Source organism: Mus caroli, unplaced genomic scaffold, assembly GCF_978045245.1.
Source record: "Mus caroli unplaced genomic scaffold, Mus_caroli_1 scaffold_18, whole genome shotgun sequence".
NCBI classification, from domain to species: domain Eukaryota; kingdom Metazoa; phylum Chordata; class Mammalia; order Rodentia; family Muridae; genus Mus; species Mus caroli.
In genome coordinates this window covers 68,885,888-68,906,164 of record NW_028227273.1, presented here as the reverse complement: position 1 = coordinate 68,906,164, position 20,277 = coordinate 68,885,888, and the positions used below count along the sequence as shown (strand labels likewise).

The following is a 20,277-nucleotide window of genomic DNA, read 5'->3' as shown; positions in this document are numbered from 1 at the left end:
TCTCTGCCACCTCTTTTTTCATGATAACAGCTTAGCCCACATTACTGAGAGTAGGCAAGCAAAGCCTGGAGAGGAGCCTTTTACTGAACCTAAAGCTGCAACAAAAGGGAGGAGATGAGGAAAGTCTCTCAGAGGGAGTCAAAGTGGCTGCTTTCAAATCTTGAAAAGGGGCACTTCCTCTGCTCACAGTCCTTGCACCAGCCTCTGTAGTTCCTCAGCTAGGCCACCAGGGGACATCTTCTTCTCAACCTGGTCGAAATGGTTGCAAAAAGCCTTGGGGCTGTGTCTTCCAGACCTGAAGCAATCTGCAACCTTGTAGTTTTCTCAAGGGCCTCGGAGTTTCCTGGATAGTCAGAGCTGGCATTAGGGCAGGCCAGGAGCTGTTGACTGGCAATTCTTTTGCTAAAGCCATCCAGGATGGGAAACCTAGCAACTGCTAGTTAAGGGCTCATGTCACCTCAGCACCCAATATTTTTGCTTATTTTCTGGAAATGAATACCAGAGTGCTTATAATAATACATGTTAACAGTGCTTAGCCCCTGGCCAGTGTGCAGGCGGAGATGGGTGTCCTTATTTGTTTTAGAACAAAGGGGTGTTAGGAGGATACAATCTTCTCTTAAAAGAAAGGGTGCTCTGCTGGCAAGCTTGATCCCCTGAGTTCAATCTTCAGGGCTCACTTGGTGGAAAAAGAGAACCAACTCCTCAAAGTTGTCCTCTGCCCTTCACAAGCACACACACTCACTCCTCCCACAACCACACACAAACATACACACAAAGAAATGAATGTAATGGAAATTGTTCTTTAAAAAGACTAGACCTGGGAGCTGGGGAGATGGTTTACTAGGCAAAGTGTTTGATGTACAAACATGAAGATCTGAGTTCAAATCCCCAGCACCCAATATCAAAGCCAAGTGAAGAGGCATGCATCTGTGTTGCCAAGGAGATGTAAACAAAGTCTACCCCCTTCTTTTACAGTACTGATGATAAACCGAAGTACATTTCCACCAAAGTTGACTCTGAGGAATCAGTGAGTTTATTAGGCTTACTGACAGAGCAATGGGTGAGGGGTTATAGGCAGTAGCAGAGGTGACCTTAAAGCAGTCACACGCAGTCACCCTAAAAGGTCTGCCCCCAGCAGACCCCCATGACTGTGTAGATAGAATCCTTCCCTAATCTTTCCATATCTCTATATTCTGTCCCTTCTCTGAGTCTCCCATGGCTACAATGAACTAGGGCAGACTTGCATATAACTGATTGGGAGGAGGCGGGATACTCAAGTGAGTATCCCCTGGCCCTCTCTGTCCTTCCTCTATGAGGTAACACCAAGCCCCAGGCATGATGGTCATTTCCAAGTTGATGGTGACAGATGTCTTGGAGGATAGTCCTGCACAACAATCTGTGACCCCAGCATCAGAACAGGGGTGTAAGAGAATAGTGTGTGGAGAAGAGCCTGCCAGTCAGCCAGTGAACCCAAGAATTAGTGAGGCGCTGTTTCGAAATAAAATGAGGTGGAGACCCGAGGAAGGCACGCGACTCAAATGTTTGGTGTCTACACATGAGCCTGTGAGTAAAACACACACAGAATAAATACATAAATAAATAATAAAGATCAACACCGGGTTCAGTCCAGAGAACAGACGGTAAGAAACCACCGCAAATACAGTTGTCAGGACACATGTGGGGCACTGTAGAAGTGAGAGGGGGTATCTCCCGATGTAACCAAGGCTTGAGAGTGGGGTGTGGGGGCCCCAGCATGAGACATTCCTGAATCTCCATCCCTAAACTGCAACTCCATTACCTCTTGACCCGTCCATTTTCCTGAAGTTCACCCTCCAGGACTTCCCAGTGAAGGTAGGATTTCTTCGTAGCCTCAGTGCCTACGAAGGCCTTTACTCTTTGCTCTTGAGTTATTCACATGAAATAGATGCACTATTTTATTTTTTGCCATTGTTTTTTTAGTTATTTTTGTGGTGCCATGGATCGAATTCTGGATCAGCATAAATGATAAAATCAGCTGTCCCCTTGGAATTGTCCCAGTCTCCTGAGCCAACAGTTTTTCCTCCCTGGATACTTTTGTGGCTTTTTTGCTCTGTCTGTGGTGTTCTGATGTTTGACCAAAGGAGCCTTAATGGCAGCAGCCAGCCTCTGGGATGACGCTCTCAGTGGCCTGTCCTCTGGGAAGACACTATGGTTCCTGTCATCTTGGAAATGCTAGTGCTTTTGTTGGTGACACTTTCCTGAGTTATTCTTATTACTACAAACAAACTAGACTTCTTCAAACAACAGAGCATTATTTTCTCACGGCTCTGGGGGTCAGAGTCTGAATCCAAAGCAGCAGCTACTGCAGAAGTTTCTTCTGGTTTCCAGAGGCTCCGGGTGTGGCCCGCCCCAGTAGCATTGTTCCCATCTCGGCCACCGTCTTTATGGGGCCTCTTCCTTGGTGTCCTTTCTGCTCCTGTCAGGATGCTTGCTGTTGAGTGCAGGGCTATCTGGGTACTCCAGGGTTACCTTATCTTAAGATGTTGCCTGGACGTTTTTCCCCGTAAGGCTATATTCACAGGTCCTGGAGAAGAACTTGGATCAATTTCCTCAGGGACCCTCATTCATCCCCCTGCACAGCCTGTAACCAAAAGCCAGGCAGGGAAAGTCGGGTATGTCTAGCTTGATTTCAACATTACAAAATACATTTATCAAAATATCATATTAATTCAAAACCTGTACAATTTGTGGGACTGAGAGAGAGAGAGAGAGAGAGCAAACACCTATAGTCCTAGCTGAGGACTGAGATAGATCACTTAACCTAGGAGTCCAAGACCAGAATGAGCAACACAGCAAGATTTTTTTCCAGGGAAGAAAAACATATCTAATTTTAATTTAAGTTATCCCATTCTAGAAGAAAAGAAAATTAGTTAAAGTGAAATTCAGTCTCATTTCTAAGAGGGATTTCTTCTCCAACTGAGTGAGACAGGACTCAAAAGACATGGCTGCATGTGGCTGGAATCCTGAGCACCAGTGCACAGCTGGCTTGGACAACTTCCTGACCATGCTCAACCCCTGTCCTGCTCTGACTTCTTGGTGGGAACTCCAGTCTAGGTGCTACTGTTAGAGCCATTATCAGCTCCTGTCTGCCTCTGAGCCAAGCAAAGCCCCGAGCACATCCACTAGAACAATTTTCCAAAGAAGCTGTTTGTGCCTGTTTGAAGCTTGTTTCCCTGGGAACCTCGGGTTCCCAGAGTCCATTGGATTGAAGGCAGACGCCTTTCATTAAGGTGGCAGGAAGAGCCTGACACTCAGCCAGGACAGAATGAAGAAAACCAGTCATGTGGTGAGCTTCAAGGAGCAGGGATATGAGACAGACTCAAGGGACCAAGAGACAGACATCAGCTTCTGCCTCTGTGTGTCCCAGCATGAGGTGCTTGAAGAAGACCCTGCCTTTTCTCCTCATTTTTGTGTCCCTGAATGTACACAGGACTCTGTCACAGGAAGCTCACCCAGCCAGGCAAAGAAAGCCATTTTTTGAGAGGCTCCGTCGACTAGAAGAGCAGGTAGGTGTACTGCACTTGGGGAATTGGTTTTATAATACCAGGAGCAGGTAAAGAATGGATGTCATGGAGTCCGATGCTCTCTGTGATCCGGGTACACAGAAAGCACTTGGTTTGCTCTCCTTGTTGGAAGCCAACGATATTCTCACCTGTTTTTAGAAACTAGGCAAGCATTTGCTAGGCTCTGCTCTGAAGTCCAACTAGACTGTGTGTGTGTGTGTGTGTGTGTGTGTGAAGACCCAAAGAACACAGCTGGAGAAGAGGCCTGGGTAGCGACTGTGCAGGACAGTATTCATAGTTGTGGGAGCTGTGAGGGTACTGGTCTATTTCAAAGCAGAACATAGGCTCTGTCCCAAGGATTCCGCAGGGGTCTGTAGACAGTTGCCCACCCCAAGCACATCCTGTACTGATCCTGGTACAGCCAGACATGGTGGAGTGTACCAGTCATTCCAGCACTTAGGCTCAAGTAAGCGTATTGCTATGAGTTTGAGGCTAGCCTGAATGAGGATGTGGTGAGTTCCAAGCCAGCCTGTGCTACTGACTGAAACTCTGTCTCAAAACAAAACAAAAAACAACAACACAACAACAACAGGGCCAGAGAGATGGCTCAGTGGTTAAGAGTTCTTGCTGCTCTTGCAGAAGACCCAGGTTCAATTCTCAGCACTCCTGTGGCAGCTCACAATCATCTGTAATGCCAGCTCTCTCTCTTCTGGGTACTGCATGTACATGACACACAGATACACAAGCAGGCAAAGCATCCACACACATAGAATAAAATAGAACTTAAACCAAAACAGCAACAACAAAGGCCGAAAAGGCAACAGCTGTAGCTCAGCAGCACAGGGCTCCCTTGCCTAGAATGCACAAGATCCTAGATACAGTCCCCAGAGCTGGAAAACCATAAATAAGTATACATACATACATACATACATACATACATACATGCACTCTGAGCTGGAGAAATAGTTCAGCAACCAGGAGCACTAGGTACTTGGAGAGGATCCAGGTCCATTCTCAGCACCCACATGATGGCTCACAACCATCCATAACCCCAGTTCAGCACCTCCAAAGACACGGTACACACATGGTACACATATGTTCATACAGGCAAAACACTCATACATATAAAATTAAATAAATCTAAAAAACTTTTTTTTGAGACATGGTTTTTCTATGTCTCCCTGGATACCATGGAACTTGCTCTGTAGATCAGGCTGGCCTCGAAGTCACAGAGACCCTCCTCCCCTGCCTCTACCACCACCCAGCTCAATCTAAAATATTTTTCAGAGCCGGGCTTGGTGGCGCACGCCTTTAATCCCAGCACTCGGGAGGCAGAGGCAGGCAGATTTCTGAGTTCGAGGCCAGCCTGATCTACAAAATGAGTTCCAGGACAGTCAGGGCTACACAGAGAAATCCTGTCTCAAAAAAATATTTTTTTTTCAGTGCACTCATACAGCCTGTCCTGCAGTCCCCTCTAATCACAAAGGTAGCCCTGAGGATCACAGTAGCAAGATATCTTCCGGAGTGTTGGGGCCAGGGAGGATCATAACTAGGGCCATGGGCCTGGAGCCCACATTTTACACCATGCAGCTATGGGGCCTGAGGACAGTCACCTGCTTTGTACCTGGCCCTTTGGGACTAGTCATGATAATCTCCACATATGTCCTAGCATGGTGACAAGGATCAAGTTGGTCAATTTATAAACAGTGCTATCCATAGACTTGGATGTGGATAGAATAGATACTTCTGAAGTTTTCTTAGGATAACCTCAGCCTAACCCCATAAGAGCTGTGCTCTCTTTACAGTTTCAGAGATTCCAACAGGTGACCTTAACACACCTTCAGAACATTGCCAACAACTACAATGTTTACTACAATATGGATGTTCGCTTCCAGAGCCTGGTGGAACAGAGTCAAGCTGTAGCTCTAGCGATGAATCAGTCTCAAACTGCCATACAAGGAGATGTGGCCCATTTAAAGACCTGGTATAGGAAGAGCCAGCGAAGGAGCCGGAAGGTGGATGCTCGACTCCAAGCCTTGGACCTCTCCCTGAGCACAAAGAGCAGGCAGTGGGTAGAGAAGGAAGGGGAGCAAAAGGCACAGAGGGAGGCTATTGCAAGCCTGGCCCTAAGTGTTCAGGCACTACAGGATGCACTGGCCAGCCTTACACAGCAAGTCCACAGCCAGGGTGCCAGGCTTGCTGCTCTGGAGGGACAGACACAGAGGGCCACCTCTGGTACTTTGGCCCTGGGGCTGACCACAGCCCCTACCCCCACCCAGCTTGCTCAGCGAGGCCCAGGTTCCTTGCAACTGTGGAGGGACCGCCAGGTAGCCAAGTCTTCATCCCAACACAGGAGTTCCCCTCATGACGTCACTGTCCATGTTCAGGAGATGCAGAAGTTCCACACCCCAAGCAGTCATCAAGCAGCCCCACCGAGGACCTACCAAGGACCAGGAAACAGTAAGTGACACAAACCTGCCACCTCCCTAGCAAGTTCCAGGTTTCCCTAGCAGTGTCTGAGGTTATAATGTCATTCCTGACACCTGTCACCCCAAAATCTCTTTCCCCCAAGGGCTACATACCTAACACCATAAGAGAGAATAGCCTCCAGCGGGTCAGGCTGCATAGCAGAAGGGCCTCCATTGAAGGGATTGAACCAGGAGCCAAAGGATGAGTCTTGCTTCCATTAACACTACTGTGACTTGGGAAGCCAAAGAGAGATAGTTGAGTTTGCATTTGTGCAGGAGTCCAACACCCGCCTAGAACAAAGGCAGAACTGATCGGTGCATTGTTTGGCACAAAACAGTGACTTTCGCACTCCCAACCACACTTCCCTGCCTCCTGAATTCCCCTTGGCTGAGTTCCTCACTTTCGTCTTATCTAGCATAGTCCCCACCCCAAATCCTCCCAGGGCTTGGGATGCATGCTCTTTCCTGAGCCTGGGCTCGGTCACAGAGTTGATATTTCAGTGTAAAATAAACTGAAAAGTGCTCAGGCAGGTACCAGGTACCAGCTGCGACATAGGGAAGAGAGGGGCCAAGTGCTGCCTATTTACTTGAGTGAGATTCACTGATAAGTGCTAAAGGAACCTCAGACTGAAAACGATTTATTTCCTATAGAATAACCCTAGATTACCTGGCTGATAATAGTCATCAGAGGCTAGAGAGGAAGGCAGGAGAGCCAGAGCTGGATGACACCCGAGGACAGAGGCAGAAAATAAGAGGGTATACTGTGGAACCAGGGGGTAAACCGGAGCCAAAGCCTTCAGGACTACCACTTCCAAACACAAGGAGGCGCTGGAGGAAACTGACCACGGAACCCTGGGTCTTGAACCCTGGGAAAGCAGGTTCCGGTTTATGACCTCCAAAAGAGAGCTGGTTTACATCAGTAAACACGTAGCAAAGTTTTTTTTTTTAATAACTTTTTTTTTTATTTATTTATTATATGTAAGTACACTGTAGCTGTCTTCAAACACTCCAGAAGAGGGCACCAGATCTCCTTACGGATGGTTGTGAGCCACCATGTGGTTGCTGGGATTTGAACTCTGGACCTTCGGAAGAGCAGTCGGGTGCTCTTACCCACTGAGCCATCTCACCAGCCCTGTAGCAAAGTTATAGCAGCCACAGAGAGCATACACAAAGGCTTCCCTGGTCTCGAGGTGCTTCAGAGACAGACAGATAGACACAGAGGATTCATCGACTCCCTGAGAAGTTATTCTCAGTTCTCAGCTGTGCAGAAGAAGGGTTCAAATCTTGAGGGCAGAAAGGGTGCCGCAAGCACTGTCCGGAGACCTTGGGGGTCACACTGTAGATGAGAGCAAAGGGCAGGCCTGCAGCAAGATGCTTCTGATCTGCCTCATGCTCAGGGCTGACTCTCTTCCCTCTGTTTCCAGTTTGCAACACGGACCCAGTGCTGATTTTCCCCAACACCTCCACTGAAAATGTGGTCTTCCTTAACCCTGGCTTCCTCATACCCCTACGAGCCCTGTCCTTCTGCAGTTGGGTCCGAATGGCCACCAGCCACCTGGGCACCCTCCTTTCCTATGCCACCAAAGACAATGACAACAAGTTAGTACTGCATGGCCGAGACTCCCTGGTCCCTGGTTCCATCCACTTTGTGATTGGGGACCCAGACTTCAGGGAACTGTCCCTGAAACCACTCCTGGATGGCCAGTGGCACCACATTTGTATCATCTGGACGTCTGTGGAGGGCAAGTACTGGCTCCACATAGACCGAAGGTTAGTAGCCACCGGCTCCCGCTTCAGAGAGGGTTATGAGATCCCTCCCGGAGGGTCGCTTGTGCTGGGCCAGGAACAAGACACTGTGGGGGGCGAGTTTGACAGCTCTGAGGCCTTTGTAGGGAGCATATCTGGCTTGGCCATCTGGGACCGGGCACTGCTCCCTGGAGAAGTTGCAGACTTGGCCTCTGGAAAAGAACTCCCAACAGGTGCTATTCTGACGTTGACCAATGTCACCTCTGTGGGTGGATTTGTGCAGAGAGCCAAATGTACCTGCCTGGAGCAGTGTCCATAAGGCTGCCACACCGTGACCCAGCACTTGGGAGGCAGAGGAAGAAGAAGAAGAAGAAGAAGAAGAAGAAGAAGAAGAAGAAGAAGAAGAAGAAGAAGAGGAAGAGGAAGAGGAAGAGGAAGAGGAAGAGGAAGAGGAAGAGGAAGAGGAAGAGGAAGAGGAAGAGGAAGAGGAAGAGGAAGAGGAAGAGGAAGAAGAAGAAGAAGAAGAAGAAGAAGAAGAAGAAGAAGAAGAAGAAGAAGAAGAAGAAGAAGAAGAGAAGAAGAAGAAGAAGAAGAAGAAGAAGCAGCTGCCTCCTTATCAGCACATTCCAAACACTCCCCTGCTGTCACTGCTGTCACTGCTGGGCTATGTGCACCTGCGCTCTAATGTAGAAGACTCCTGAATGAAGACTCAGATTAGACAGAAAACGTGCAATGGGGAAAGAGAGGGGGTCCAAGAGCATAACTTCCCATTGCTGTGGAATTCTGTTGTTTGTAGTTTTGTTTGATTGCTGTTTTCTGATTCAGAGTTTCATACTGTAGTCCTTAGAACTTAATCTGTATCCCAAGCAGGCCTCAAATCCATAGCAATTTGTCTCCAGGGTGCTGAGACTCCAGATGTGAGTCACCACTCTCACACCCCCACCCCTTTCTTTTTTCTTTTTCTTTTTTTTTTCTTTTTTGTTTTTTTAGGTTGTTTTTTTTGTTTTGTTTTGTTTTGTTTTTTGAGACAGGGTTTCTCTGTATAGCCCTGGCTGACCTGGAACTCACTCTGTAGACAAGGCTGGCCTCAAACTCAGAAATCCACCTGCCTCTGCCTCCCGAGTGCTGGGATTAAAGGTGTGTGCCACCACCGCCCGGCCCACAGTGATATTGTTATAGGCTGCACTGTTCTCATACTACTCGTGTGTAGTATGCTATTCTTTGACCCCAGCTGAGTTGGTGGACAGGAACACTGGGCTTGGTTGGGCTTCCATCTAAAGCACCTTGGTTGCCAATGAAACACTGTCAGACAGATGAGAGGCCAGTTCCTAGGGGCCCCCTTAAAATTACAAGAAGTACTTTTATCATAGCTGTCTCCTCTCCAAAGATTCACTGAAGGTTTCTGTAAGCATGGATGTTCCAACATCTCTCTCATGAAAAAGGCTTAACATTCTGACCTCTCACCCCCTCTCCAGGAACCCTAGGGATTCCCCTGAAGGTCAACTCACCATTCTTGTTCTGTTGTCTGTGAGAGCCCTTGAGGCTGCCAAAGCTACCATTAAAGACACACGATTAAGGCTTTAAAATTTAATTTACCAGAAATTATTTTCATATTAGAATATGTGCCCTTTTAAAATTTTTATAGATCTTAATAAAAGTACTGAGTTGTGCATCACAGTCTAGTTTTATTCGGTTATCTTTTTTTTTTTTTTTTTTTTTTTTTTTTTTTTTTTTGGTTTTTCGAGACAGGGTTTCTCTGTGTAGCCCTGGCTGTCCTGGAACTCACTTTGTAGACCAGGCTGGCCTCGAACTCAGAAATTCGCCTGCCTCTGCCTCCCGAGTGCTGGGATTAAAGGCATGCGCCACCATGCCTGGCTCTAAATGAGTCTCTTAACAGCATCTTTCCAATCTCTTGATGTGCCCTAGGCCTTCTGCTAAAATCAGCTTCCTAGGCCGCCTGTTTGTGAGTCACAGTCAGGAAGAATGTCAGACCTGGAAACCCCAGTGGACACCTCATGGCTGTGATCTTGAGTCATGCTGTCTTCTGCTTCCCTAAGAACCTGAGCTCTTGGTCTCAAGCACAGCCAGTTGAGCGTCCCTCCTTCTCAAACATCCCTTCCTTGCTTCTCTTAACACATTCTGGAAGCAGTGTTTGCTTCATTTCATTCTGGCTTCAAGGAGAGTGGGGAGCAACATACTTCTGGAAAGAGCCATCTATTGATCTAGTGATTGCTGGAGGGACGGCAGGGTCTTGGGATTGCTGATCTGTGGAAGATCCCTAGCAGCAAGCAGGAAAAGCTGGACCTCCAATGGTTTGATTACAAATGTCTTGCTCTCAACCTTGTGGACAGGCTAGAACAGCTGGAAGTAACCAGACACACACAGGCTCAAAGCCAGGATTCGGCAGAGCATGGGTTCTATAATCCCAGCTTTCAGGTTCAACACAGTCTAAGGGAACCAAGATATCACACCAGTCACTGCAGAGCTTGGGACTTCAGCAGACATGTTCCAGCACAGTTGTCATTCCAGACAAGCAGAAGGTCTTAGATGTGGTCCATTAGTGTTTGGGGCAGTGTGGCAGGACCTTAAGGACAAGTGCAAATCTTAGACAGGCAGTCATGGGAAGTCGGTTGGATTTCGAGATGAGATATATGTTCATCTGACTCAGCCTCCCAGTGGGGTCATCAAAAGCCACCTGTGTATTTTGAAGTATGAACCTCACCCTTTCTAAGGCCACTAGATTCCTTCTTTTTTTTTTAAAAAAAAAGATTTATTTATTATTTGTATGTAAGTACACTTTAGCTGTTCTCAGACACACCAGTAGAAGGTATCAGATGTCATTACAGATGGTTGTAAACTACCATGTGGTTGCTAGGATTTGAACTCAGGACCTTCATAAGAACAGTCAGTGCTCTTAACTGCCCAGCCATCTCTCCAGCCCCCTATTTCCTTCTTTAACAACATCTATTACATTGTTACAATCCTGGCCCTTCAAGGAGTCAGTACTAACAAGAAGCCATTGGTCCTGCCATAACCAACTTGTCCACCCCTGTCCATTTCTCTTCTTACAAAGACTTACAAGGTTCAACAATGGAGCATTTGGCTGACATATGTAAGACCCCGAGTTTAATCCCTAATAGACAAAAGTCAATAAAAAGAGAACAATAAGTTGAAGGCGTTGGTCTTTTGGGAGCTGTGGGAATTGTACCACTTTGTCAGCAAGGGTTATGGAGAGATCTATCCCCCCCAGGCATGACCCTAGGATGACTCTCTCCATCATAACCCCTCCTACATACCCTGCTATGCCACGCCTCTACTCTGCTTATTCTTCTGCCAATCCCCCCCCCCCCCCCCGCAAACTCTATCATCCAGAAAGGCCCAAGCCTGTGCATTCAGCTCAACTGACAACTTAAATGTCCCAGTCTTAAAGAAATTGTGATCAAATTTTTTATGTGTGTTTGTGTGTGGGGGGTGAGACATTGTTTCTCTGTGTAGCCCTGGCTGCCCTGGAACTCACTTTGTAGACCAGACTGGCCTCGAACTCAGAAATCCACCTGCCTCTGCCTCCCAAGTGCTGGGACTAAAGACATGTACCACCACTGCCCAGTTTCTGATCAAAGTTTTAAAAGGATCTAAGTTCAAGCCCCACGGAATACTAATGACTTTAGTTGGACAAGCCAGCTTCATTTCCCAACCTCAATGCCCAGCAATACAAAAGAGGTTCATAACATCCTTTATCACTGTCTTGTAAAATGACAAAACTAAGGTGTGTCAAAGAGGAAATAGCACACACACACACACACACACACAGAGTCACAAGATAATCATGGGAAAATTCAGAACCCCATTTAACTTTCTTCCTCTTATTCTGTGTTTAGTTTTGGTTTTACTTTGAATTGTATGAAAGGAAGGACATTTCCTGTAATCCTCTCACCCTTAGAAGTTACGACGGACTTAAAACTTTCTGATTTGAAAAATTTCAAATAAAAAAGTTTCAAGGTAACATTATATACATATATATATGTATATATACAATCTAGGGTATATATGTACACATATATAGATGAGTGTACATATATATCCTAGAACCCATGTTAACTCTCTTACATATGACCTTTGTCACCACTGATGTCCTGAATTGTATTTTAACTATTTTTATAGAATCTTTCTATGTTGTGCACATTAACCCCACCCTCTCCGATATTTCTCTGTTAAATGTAGCTTTCACATTATATACCTATTTCCTTCATTAGGTGGACACTTTCTTCCTTGCTTCCTTCTACCGTCCTCTGTAAGGCAACTGCCATGACACTGCTCAGAAGTTAACTTTGCAACATCGTTCTTTCTCTGTAGAGTGCCACCCATGCTCACAGTCACTCTCAGGTCCCTGAAGCTGTAGTATCCTTGCCCCTACATAATTCAGGATACATCTAAGAACAACTGTGTTGATATAACACTGATACTAAGGCAAACTTAACCTTCCTAAAATACTATTGCCTAAAGCAACCTGTGGCTAGTTAACACCACACCCATGTGCTGTCCTAGTCTCCTCCTCGGAGGAACCCCAGTCTTTCCTAATTTGGCACTTCAGGGTGCCACGGACCACCCAAGTCGGTTATGGGGGTCTCTGGAATGAGGGTCCTTGAAGCTCGGTGGGTAAGGATTCGGTGGTGACAAACAGAAACAAACACAGAGGCAGTTTGAATCTGAGTGTATTCTGCAGCTCTCAAGCAGGGGATTTTATACATTAAAAACCAAACATTACATCTCTTAGAAACTATATTCAGTGAAACAATCACAGATACCAACAAACATCATTTGGCACAGTAAAGCACAAAAATCATCCAAGCATTACAACTCTGAAACTGTGTATTCAGTGAATCACAAACAGAACAGGTAAGTAACATCATTATTAATATAAATCATCAAAATATAACAATTCTGAAAGGATGTATTCAGTAGGGGCTGTTGTCCAAGGCTAGTGCCATATTTCCAGGAGCAGGTTAATAAATCTTTAACGGTCAGTGCTCTTAACCACTGAACTAACTCTCTAGCCCCATGGTCAATTACTATTTAACATATAGTATCTGTTTTTTTTTTTCTTTTAACAAATCTTCAATATGTAAATTTAAACTATTTTAATTCTTTCTAATTAAGGCTTTCTTTACCATACACCAAAATCCACCTCCGATGACACACATGCAGCCATATGAAATTTTATTGTTGGGAAAGTTTTTATCTATCATAATAGTTTTGTAAATGATTTAAAAAGTAAGGCATTGTTTTCCCTGGGGATAAGGTCATGTTAGTGGCCCCATCCCTAGGGATGGTTTCTTACCCATTATTCTCGCTTAAGATCTTGGCCTAGGCTACCAGGAACATGTAAATAAAAAAAGGAATAAGAGAAAATAAAATATTGCCATGAGAACTACCACTCAATATTTTTTTTCTCCGGCGAAGAGTTCCACACCGGTTCCAGGAGGCCTCCCCCTTTTGAGGTCAATCGCCTCAGTTTGTGGAACTTGTCATACAGATCCTACTGGAGGTGGTGTGGCATCAGGGTCTTAATCCCTTTCCCGGAATTGCAGCAGTTTGGCTGCCCTTTGAGCACAGGAAACACATGAAGCCAACTTGGTTGAGAGGGACGATTCCAGAACTTTTACAGGTAGTTTATTATTTTTTTTTTTTACCATATCATCTCTTCGGGGACTAGGCGTGCATCTCGGGCTGGTTCTTCTCTGGAGTTTGGGTCCCTGCCTTCAGTGAAGACACTAATTGCTAGGGATTTTGAGTTCTAGGTTTCTACCCTGGGCTGCAACGACCAGTGAACCACAATTCCCAGGAGACCCCGCGCTCCCGGATCTTGCCGGCCTCCGTCGTCAGTCACATGGGCACCGATGATAGATCACGTGAGACCTGGGCGCGGGTCACGGGAATGCTGCCGGTCTGCCGGCTGTTCTTGTTGAGTTTGGTCCTCTGTGGGCCATGGCCAACGTCTCTAAGAAAGTGTCTTGGTCCGGCCGAGATCGCGATGATGAGGAGGGGGCGCCACTGCTTCGAAGGACAGGGCAGCCTGACGAGGAGACGCCGCTGCTGAACGGAGCTGGGCCGGGCGCGCGCCAGGTGAGGCCCGCGGGCCGGAGATGCAGCTTCCCGGATCGCTGCGCCGGTCCTCAGTGTGCTGGCGGGGCCCAGAGGGAGGCCACGGTGTTCTCCTCTTGTTATTTTTTTGAATCCTGGAAGACTTTTATTTTTGATAGCTTCGCACTCATAAGCCTCTTCCTTCTTTCTCTTTGAACCTCTTCTTCCCATCTCGTTCCTCAGTGGCTACACCATCAGAGAAAATGATACCCTCTCCTCCAAGAGCCATTGTCACTGACTTTTCATCAAGAGATCCCAAGACTTTAACGTTGCTTTTGTTTTTTAATTTTACTTTTCGTGGTGAGGGTCAAGCCAGGGTTTACACATACTAGGCAATCATAACGACCTCAGCTCTGCACCCACAGCCCTTGGCCTTTCAAGATAAGGTCTCACAGTGAGACCACCAATGAATTCATAATCCTGTCTCATTTTCCCAAGAACTTGGAAGGCCTGGACTACACACTTGGTAGTTTTCAGTTTAAATGGCAGAATTGTGCTTTCGGTGAAAGTGCCTGTCTCCTTTCTCACAGGAGTAATTCCAGACGTTGGGGACACAATTGCAGTGCCAAGCATCTCCACTCATTTTCTCTTACTACCTAGTTGAACTTGGAAATGTGCAGCCAGACATGATAAGCAACAAGTCAGAGGCCAGAGTGTGCTCAGCACTGCAGACAGTTTGTGCCTTCAAATGCCTAGTGTTTAAGACTGGGACAGGCTTGTTTACTTGCCTGCTTTTGCTTCTTTTGCCTGTGTGCATCATGTTAATTTTGAGTCAGTTACTTGTATCAATTCCTTGATGTTAGTCTGTTTTATATCTGTCCTTTACCCTTCCTCCTCCTGATGTTAGAGGTGTCTTACAAACACTCCTGCTGTTTTAAAGGCTAAGAAGAGCACAAGATAGGGCTGCCGCATCAAAACTTATGTTTAGGCTTTCTTTGCTAGACCCTTGAAGGTGCAGAGGACAGTGAAAGTCAAAGTTAGCTCCTTGTTGCTGGGAAGCAGCTCAGGCCCTTTTGAAGTGACGTGTGCTTGTGAATCGGGTCTGCAGTAGCGATCAGAAATAAGTAAGGTGGTAGAGCTGTGTCTGCCTTCCTAGTGTGTTTCTGGGTGGTGTGATTTGTTATCCCTGTTGTAAAGAAAGTAACCTTTGGGGAAGGGGGTTATTGCTGCTCTTGGAGAAGACTCAAGTTCAGGTCCTAGCACCCAGGTCCAGTGGCTCAACCACTTGTAACTGTAGCTTCAGGTGGTCTGACCACCTTTTCCTCTCCTGGCCTCCACTAGAGAGGCTTCCACCACACACACACACACACACAAGTCTCTCAAAAAAGAAAGTAGCTTTATGTTGGCAACTGGTTTTAAGAGAGGGAAGAATTTGGAATCTGACAGAAGTTGAGTTTGGGCTGAATGCATGTGGGTATTTTTGTTTTTATTTATTTTTGCTTTTCTTTGCAAATAGTGTAAAGAAAGAGTTGATCTTTCCCCCTAAATACCACTATAGTTTTGTTTTTTTGTTTGTTTGTTTGTTTTTGGGTTTTGGTTTTTTTTTGAGACAGGGTTTCTCTGTGTAGCCCTGGCTGTCCTGGAACTCACTCTGTAGACTAGGCTGGCCTTGAACTCAGAAATTCGCCTGCCTCTGAGTCCCAAGTGCTGGGATTAAAGGTGTGCACCACCACTGCCCGGCTACCACTATAGCTTTTATTTTATTTTATTTTATTTTATTTTTTTAAGATTTATTTATTATATGAAAGTACATTGTAGCTGTCTTCAGACACCCCAGAAGAGGGCATCAGATCTCATTACGGGTGGTTGTGAGCCACCATGTGGTTGCTGGGATTTGAACTCAGGACCTTCGGAAGAGCAGTCAGTGCTCTTACCTGCAGAGCCATCTCTCCAGCTCCCCCCTCCCACACACACACTATAGCTTTTAAATCTGCATATAATACAATTGATTGGTTGCTGTTAAACAACTTAAAAAAATAATTGTGCACCTGCCTCATTGTGGGTTCCCAGGTCTGTGTGCGGGTCACTAAGGTGCATAGGTCAGCTTTCTTCCCTCTGGGAGCAGGCCCAACACCTTGTGGGTCTGTGTGAGGAGCCCTGTAGGAATGTGTGCAATGAGCACTTTTGTGCCAAGTCCTTAGACAAGAAGAGCAACAGAACAGAGAGAATATATATGGGATGTGGTCTGGGGGGTAGGAGCCTTTTTCAGGCACAAGAGTTGACTTGGGTTTGACTAGGCCTAGGAGAGGCATTCAGGAAACTGGGGACTCCAGTGCTAAGGAATCCTTACCTGCTTAGGCAGGTTGAACAGGCACTGGCTACAGCTTGGGAACCCTCTGCTGAGCACTGGACCAGCCAGAATTTCCGGCAGGATCTGAGGCCTGCTGGTGCCAGTTTTCTCATCTGTAAAAAGTTAATGAATGTATAACACTGAGCAAGCCTGTTAGAAAACAGGCTCTCAATAGATGCTAGTCATTAATGACTGGAGACAGAGTGCTTGCCTAGCATCAGTGAAGTCCTGGGCTCAGCCTCCAACACCACATAAAGCTGCGTGTGGTGGCACATACCTATGACCTGGCATTGCCAGTGCTGAGAGCGGGAATCAGAAGTCGAAAGTGATTTTTGAGGCCAGGCTGAACTAGATGAGACCCTGTCTCAAAACAAACAAATCAAAAACCCTATCCAACTAAAAGAACTTTGTCTTTGCGCTTGACATTTGGCTATGTCTGCTCTTCGGCTGAATGTCTTGTTGGCATTTCTTTTCCCAGGGAAGATCCGGACAGGACAGTAGGCTCCTAGGTAAGCGTGGGTTGCCCTGGTGCTGCAGTAGGAGTCATTGTGAGCTAGTCTGCAGTCAGGACCTTTGGAAATAGAAAAGGGAGCACAGTGGGGTGGCCCTGGGTACTGAACATGAGCTCATTATCCTGGCTACCTCCTGAGCCTCTGGGGTTTGTTGTAGCATCTCTAGGGTTGGGTGGAGGCAGTGTTGCCACCCAGCCAGGCAGAAGCTGGCCAAGCAATGTGGTAGCTGCTGAAGGCTGGCCAGGCTGGGCCCTGTTTAAAGCTCAGGCCCTGTGGCACTACCTGGAGGCCAAGTCTTTGGTCCTTTTCTTAGGTGTGGGGTGATAGTGGAACAGGGAGAGGGTGAGGTCAGCCTGCAAGTCATGGTCATGTGCGTGGGCAACAGGAAGTAGAGTTTTCTGGGAGGCTGTTTGATCCTAGAGCAAATGGTGAAGAGGTGGCAGTGTGTGTTTGCAGTCTTTAAATGCAGGGCATTCTTACAGGCCCATTATGGGAATCGCCACCAGAGACACCTCCTCTCTCAGCAGAGGAGGGACCTCAGGTGAGTGTGGACTGTGTCCTGTCCTGATAACTTACACCACAGACCATAGCCTTAGGGTGCTGTTGGGGAAGACAGGAAACCTATGGCCGTTGGAGATCTTCAGGGAAGGGTCCTCTGTCCCAGTGGCTCTTCGGCCCTGCTGTCTTCTGGTGAGAGCTGTTGGCTCTCAGTCTTAGGAATTTCTCCTCCTCTCTCAGCTCATAAGCAAGCCTCAGCCCAACAGGGTGAAGACAGCTGAAGGGCAGGGTCCTGGCAGCCTCCAGGCAGCGGTACAGGACCATATCTGCCCACAGGCCTATTCTTATGGCCTGGCCTACTCCTCCCTGTTCTGGGCTGCTTCGCTTTTGTAGACCTTCTGACTACTGCATCTAAAGCCAGGCTCTCTTCCCAATTCTCTGTCATCTTTGTCACATTTGCACTGGTTTGTTTATTTGTTTGTTTGTTTGTTTTGATGTCCCTGCTGCAGCAGTCTGGGTTTCTTTGGTGTTTAGCAAGGAGCCTGGCACATGGCAGCTGCTCATGGAGGGGGGAATATAGAACTGATAGTATGCAACAGTGAGCAACTTAAAAATAAATGCTGCATGTGATGGAGCAGAGGCAGGCTGATCTCTGGTCACCCAGGGCTATGCAAAGAAACACTGTCTTTAAAAAAATATTAAAAAAGGGTGTTCCCCTGGTGTGGAAGTGCTGTCCTCCAGCTCAGGCTCCAGGGAACTGGAGAGTGCTGCTGTCACCTGGATCTGGAAGGGAGCAGAAGACAGTTGTCCTCATTCTCAAATAAAACCGGTGTGTGAGTGCATGTGTGTGCGTGTGTGTGTGTGTGTGTGTGTGTGCCTTTGTAGGAAGAGCATGTAACATAAATGCGCTATCTAGGCTCACACAGTGTTCTAACCATTTCACCCCATAATGGAGGTTGACCCAGGCTTCTGTGTACTAGACAGCACCCTCACTTCCCACTCCTTCTAAGTTTTATGTATGGTCAGAGTATTGGTATAGTGTCTAAGTCAGAGTATAAGTGGCTCAGGTTGGGCTTGAACCCTCTGTGTAGTTGAAGCCAGGTTTTAATTTCTTTTTCCATGTATTTATTTTGTGTGTATGTGTGTCTGCACATGTATGTATGGAAATGTGGATAACTTCCAGTCAGTTCTTTCCTCCACCATATGGATTCAGGGGATTGAACTCAGGTCATCAAGCTCTGAAAGAGACGCCTTTATCCTCTAGGCCATCCTGCTGGCCCAAGACTTATTTTCTTTCTCTCTCTCTCTCTCTCTCTCTCTCTCTCTCTCTCTCTCTCTCTCTCTCTCTCTTTCTTTTTCTCTCTTTCTCTCTCTCTCTCTTTCTTTTTTAAAGATTTATTTATTTAGTTATTTCATGTTATTTCATGTATGTGAGTACACTGTAGCTGTCTTCAGACACACCAGAAGAGGACATCGGATCCCCATTACATGATGGTTATGAGCCACCATGTGGTTGCTAGGAATTGAACTCAGGATCTCTGGAAGAGTAATCAGTGCTCTTAACCGCTGAGCCATCTCTCCAGCCACCCCTCCCCCCTTTTAAAAGATTTATTTATTTATTTATGTCATGTTATTTCATAGGCTTTTCATTTTTGATTTCTTCCCTCAACCTCTAAGAATCTATCATTACAGGTATTTGCCATCTATCTGAGGGAAGGTGTGTGTGTGTGTGTTTTGTTTTTTTGTTGTTGTTGAGACAGGATTTCTCTGTGTAACCCTGGTTGTCCTGGAATTTATTCTGTAGACCAGACTGGTCTCAAACTCAGAGATCTGCCTGCCTCTGCCTCCCGAGTGCTGGGATTGAAGGTGTGCGCCACTATGACTTGCCCATTTGGTATAGTCTTAATGTTGGGCAATCAGTCTCTAGAACTTCTTCATCTTGTAAAACTGAAACTGTACCCAGAATTTTCTTGTCTTCTTCCTCCTTCCCCTGGCCACCACCTCTTACTTTCTGTCTTTATGGGTGTAGCCATACTAAGGAGGCTAACCTCAAACAGCTTTATAGCTGAGGATGACTTTGAACTTGTGGGGGATGGGGAAGAAGTGGAGGCAGGCCATCACCACAGAGCTGACAGGCCTGGAATACACTATGTAGACCATGCTGGCTTACATGTATGTATTTGTACTGCATACATGCCCAATGTAGGCAGAAGCCAGTAGCATATCAGATCCCCTGAAACTATAGTTATAGATGGTATGAGCTGCCATGCGGTGGCTGGGAATCAAACCCTGGTCCTCTGGAAGAGCAGCCAGTGTTCTTAACCACTGAGTCATCTTCAGTCTGACCTTGAGCTTTTGATTCCTCTCTTTCCCCCTCCTAAATGCTGGGATTACACGACCTATGCTGGCAACCCTGGCTTATGCAGTGCTGGAGATTAAATCTAGGCCTTCCTGTATGCTAGGCAAGCACTCTACCAACCAAGCCATATCCTCAGGCCCCTTTTTTGTGACTGGCTTCTGCACTTTGTCTATAAGGTCGATCCATATTGTAGCATGCATTCAAATGTCACTTAGAGATTCCACTTTCTGTTCTTTTTGGTTTTTACTGAGATGTGGAACAGATGGTATGATGATGATGATGTATGGGAGATGGGAGAGTGTGTGTATGTGTGATTAGTGTATTTGGGAGGGGGTGTATGTGATGTATGTGGGTGAGAGATTAATATGTATGGGAAAGGGGTATATGTGTAAGATTAGTGTCTGTGTGAAAGGGGTGCATGTGGGGGGTGTATACATGCACACAAGCAAATGCAGAGGCCAGAGGAAGACATTGGGTGTCCCAGTCTATCACTACCTGATTTCTTTTTCTTCCTTTCTTTCTTTCTTTTTTTTTTTTTGTTTCTCGAGACAGGGTTTCAACCTTATTTCTTTAAGACAGAGACTGAACCTGAAGTTAGACTGGCCACCACAAGCCCCACAGATCCTCTTGTATCTACATGCACACAGACAGACCTGTGCAGCAAGCACTCCTGTCCACTGAGCCATTTCTTCAGCTCGTTTTTTCTATTAGCCCCCTGTAG

General features: G+C 46.5%; 2 protein-coding genes across 3 annotated transcripts in view; both read left to right on the top strand.

Moving 5' to 3' along the window:
* The first annotated feature begins 3,407 nt into the window (after positions 1 to 3,407).
* Positions 3,408 to 8,075, top strand: Ptx4 (pentraxin 4). The gene is made up of 3 exons (XM_021149972.2): positions 3,408 to 3,545; positions 5,348 to 6,002; positions 7,435 to 8,075. Exons 1-3 carry the CDS (start codon positions 3,408 to 3,410, stop codon positions 8,073 to 8,075), a joined length of 1,434 nt encoding a protein of 477 aa, XP_021005631.2.
* Positions 8,076 to 13,668: 5,593 nt separating this feature from the next.
* Positions 13,669 to 20,277, top strand: part of Clcn7 (Cl-/H+ antiporter 7) — a 33,078-nt gene continuing 26,469 nt past the window's right edge. For both annotated transcript variants that reach the window (XM_085833340.1, XM_021185965.3), the window contains exon 1: positions 13,669 to 13,879. In XM_085833340.1, coding sequence (XP_085689466.1) covers positions 13,742 to 13,879 — 138 coding nt within the window. In that variant the 5' untranslated portion in view covers positions 13,669 to 13,741. The remainder of the gene's footprint in view (positions 13,880 to 20,277) is intronic.

Coding starts and splice junctions, on each gene's coding strand:
- Ptx4 (XM_021149972.2), top strand. CDS start 3,408: ATGAGGTGCTTGAAGAAGACCCTGCCTTTTCTCCTCATTTTTGTGTCC. Junction 3,546..5,347: donor TCCGTCGACTAGAAGAGCAG/GTAGGTGTACTG, acceptor CTCTCTTTACAG/TTTCAGAGATTCCAACAGGT. Junction 6,003..7,434: donor CTACCAAGGACCAGGAAACA/GTAAGTGACACA, acceptor CTCTGTTTCCAG/TTTGCAACACGGACCCAGTG.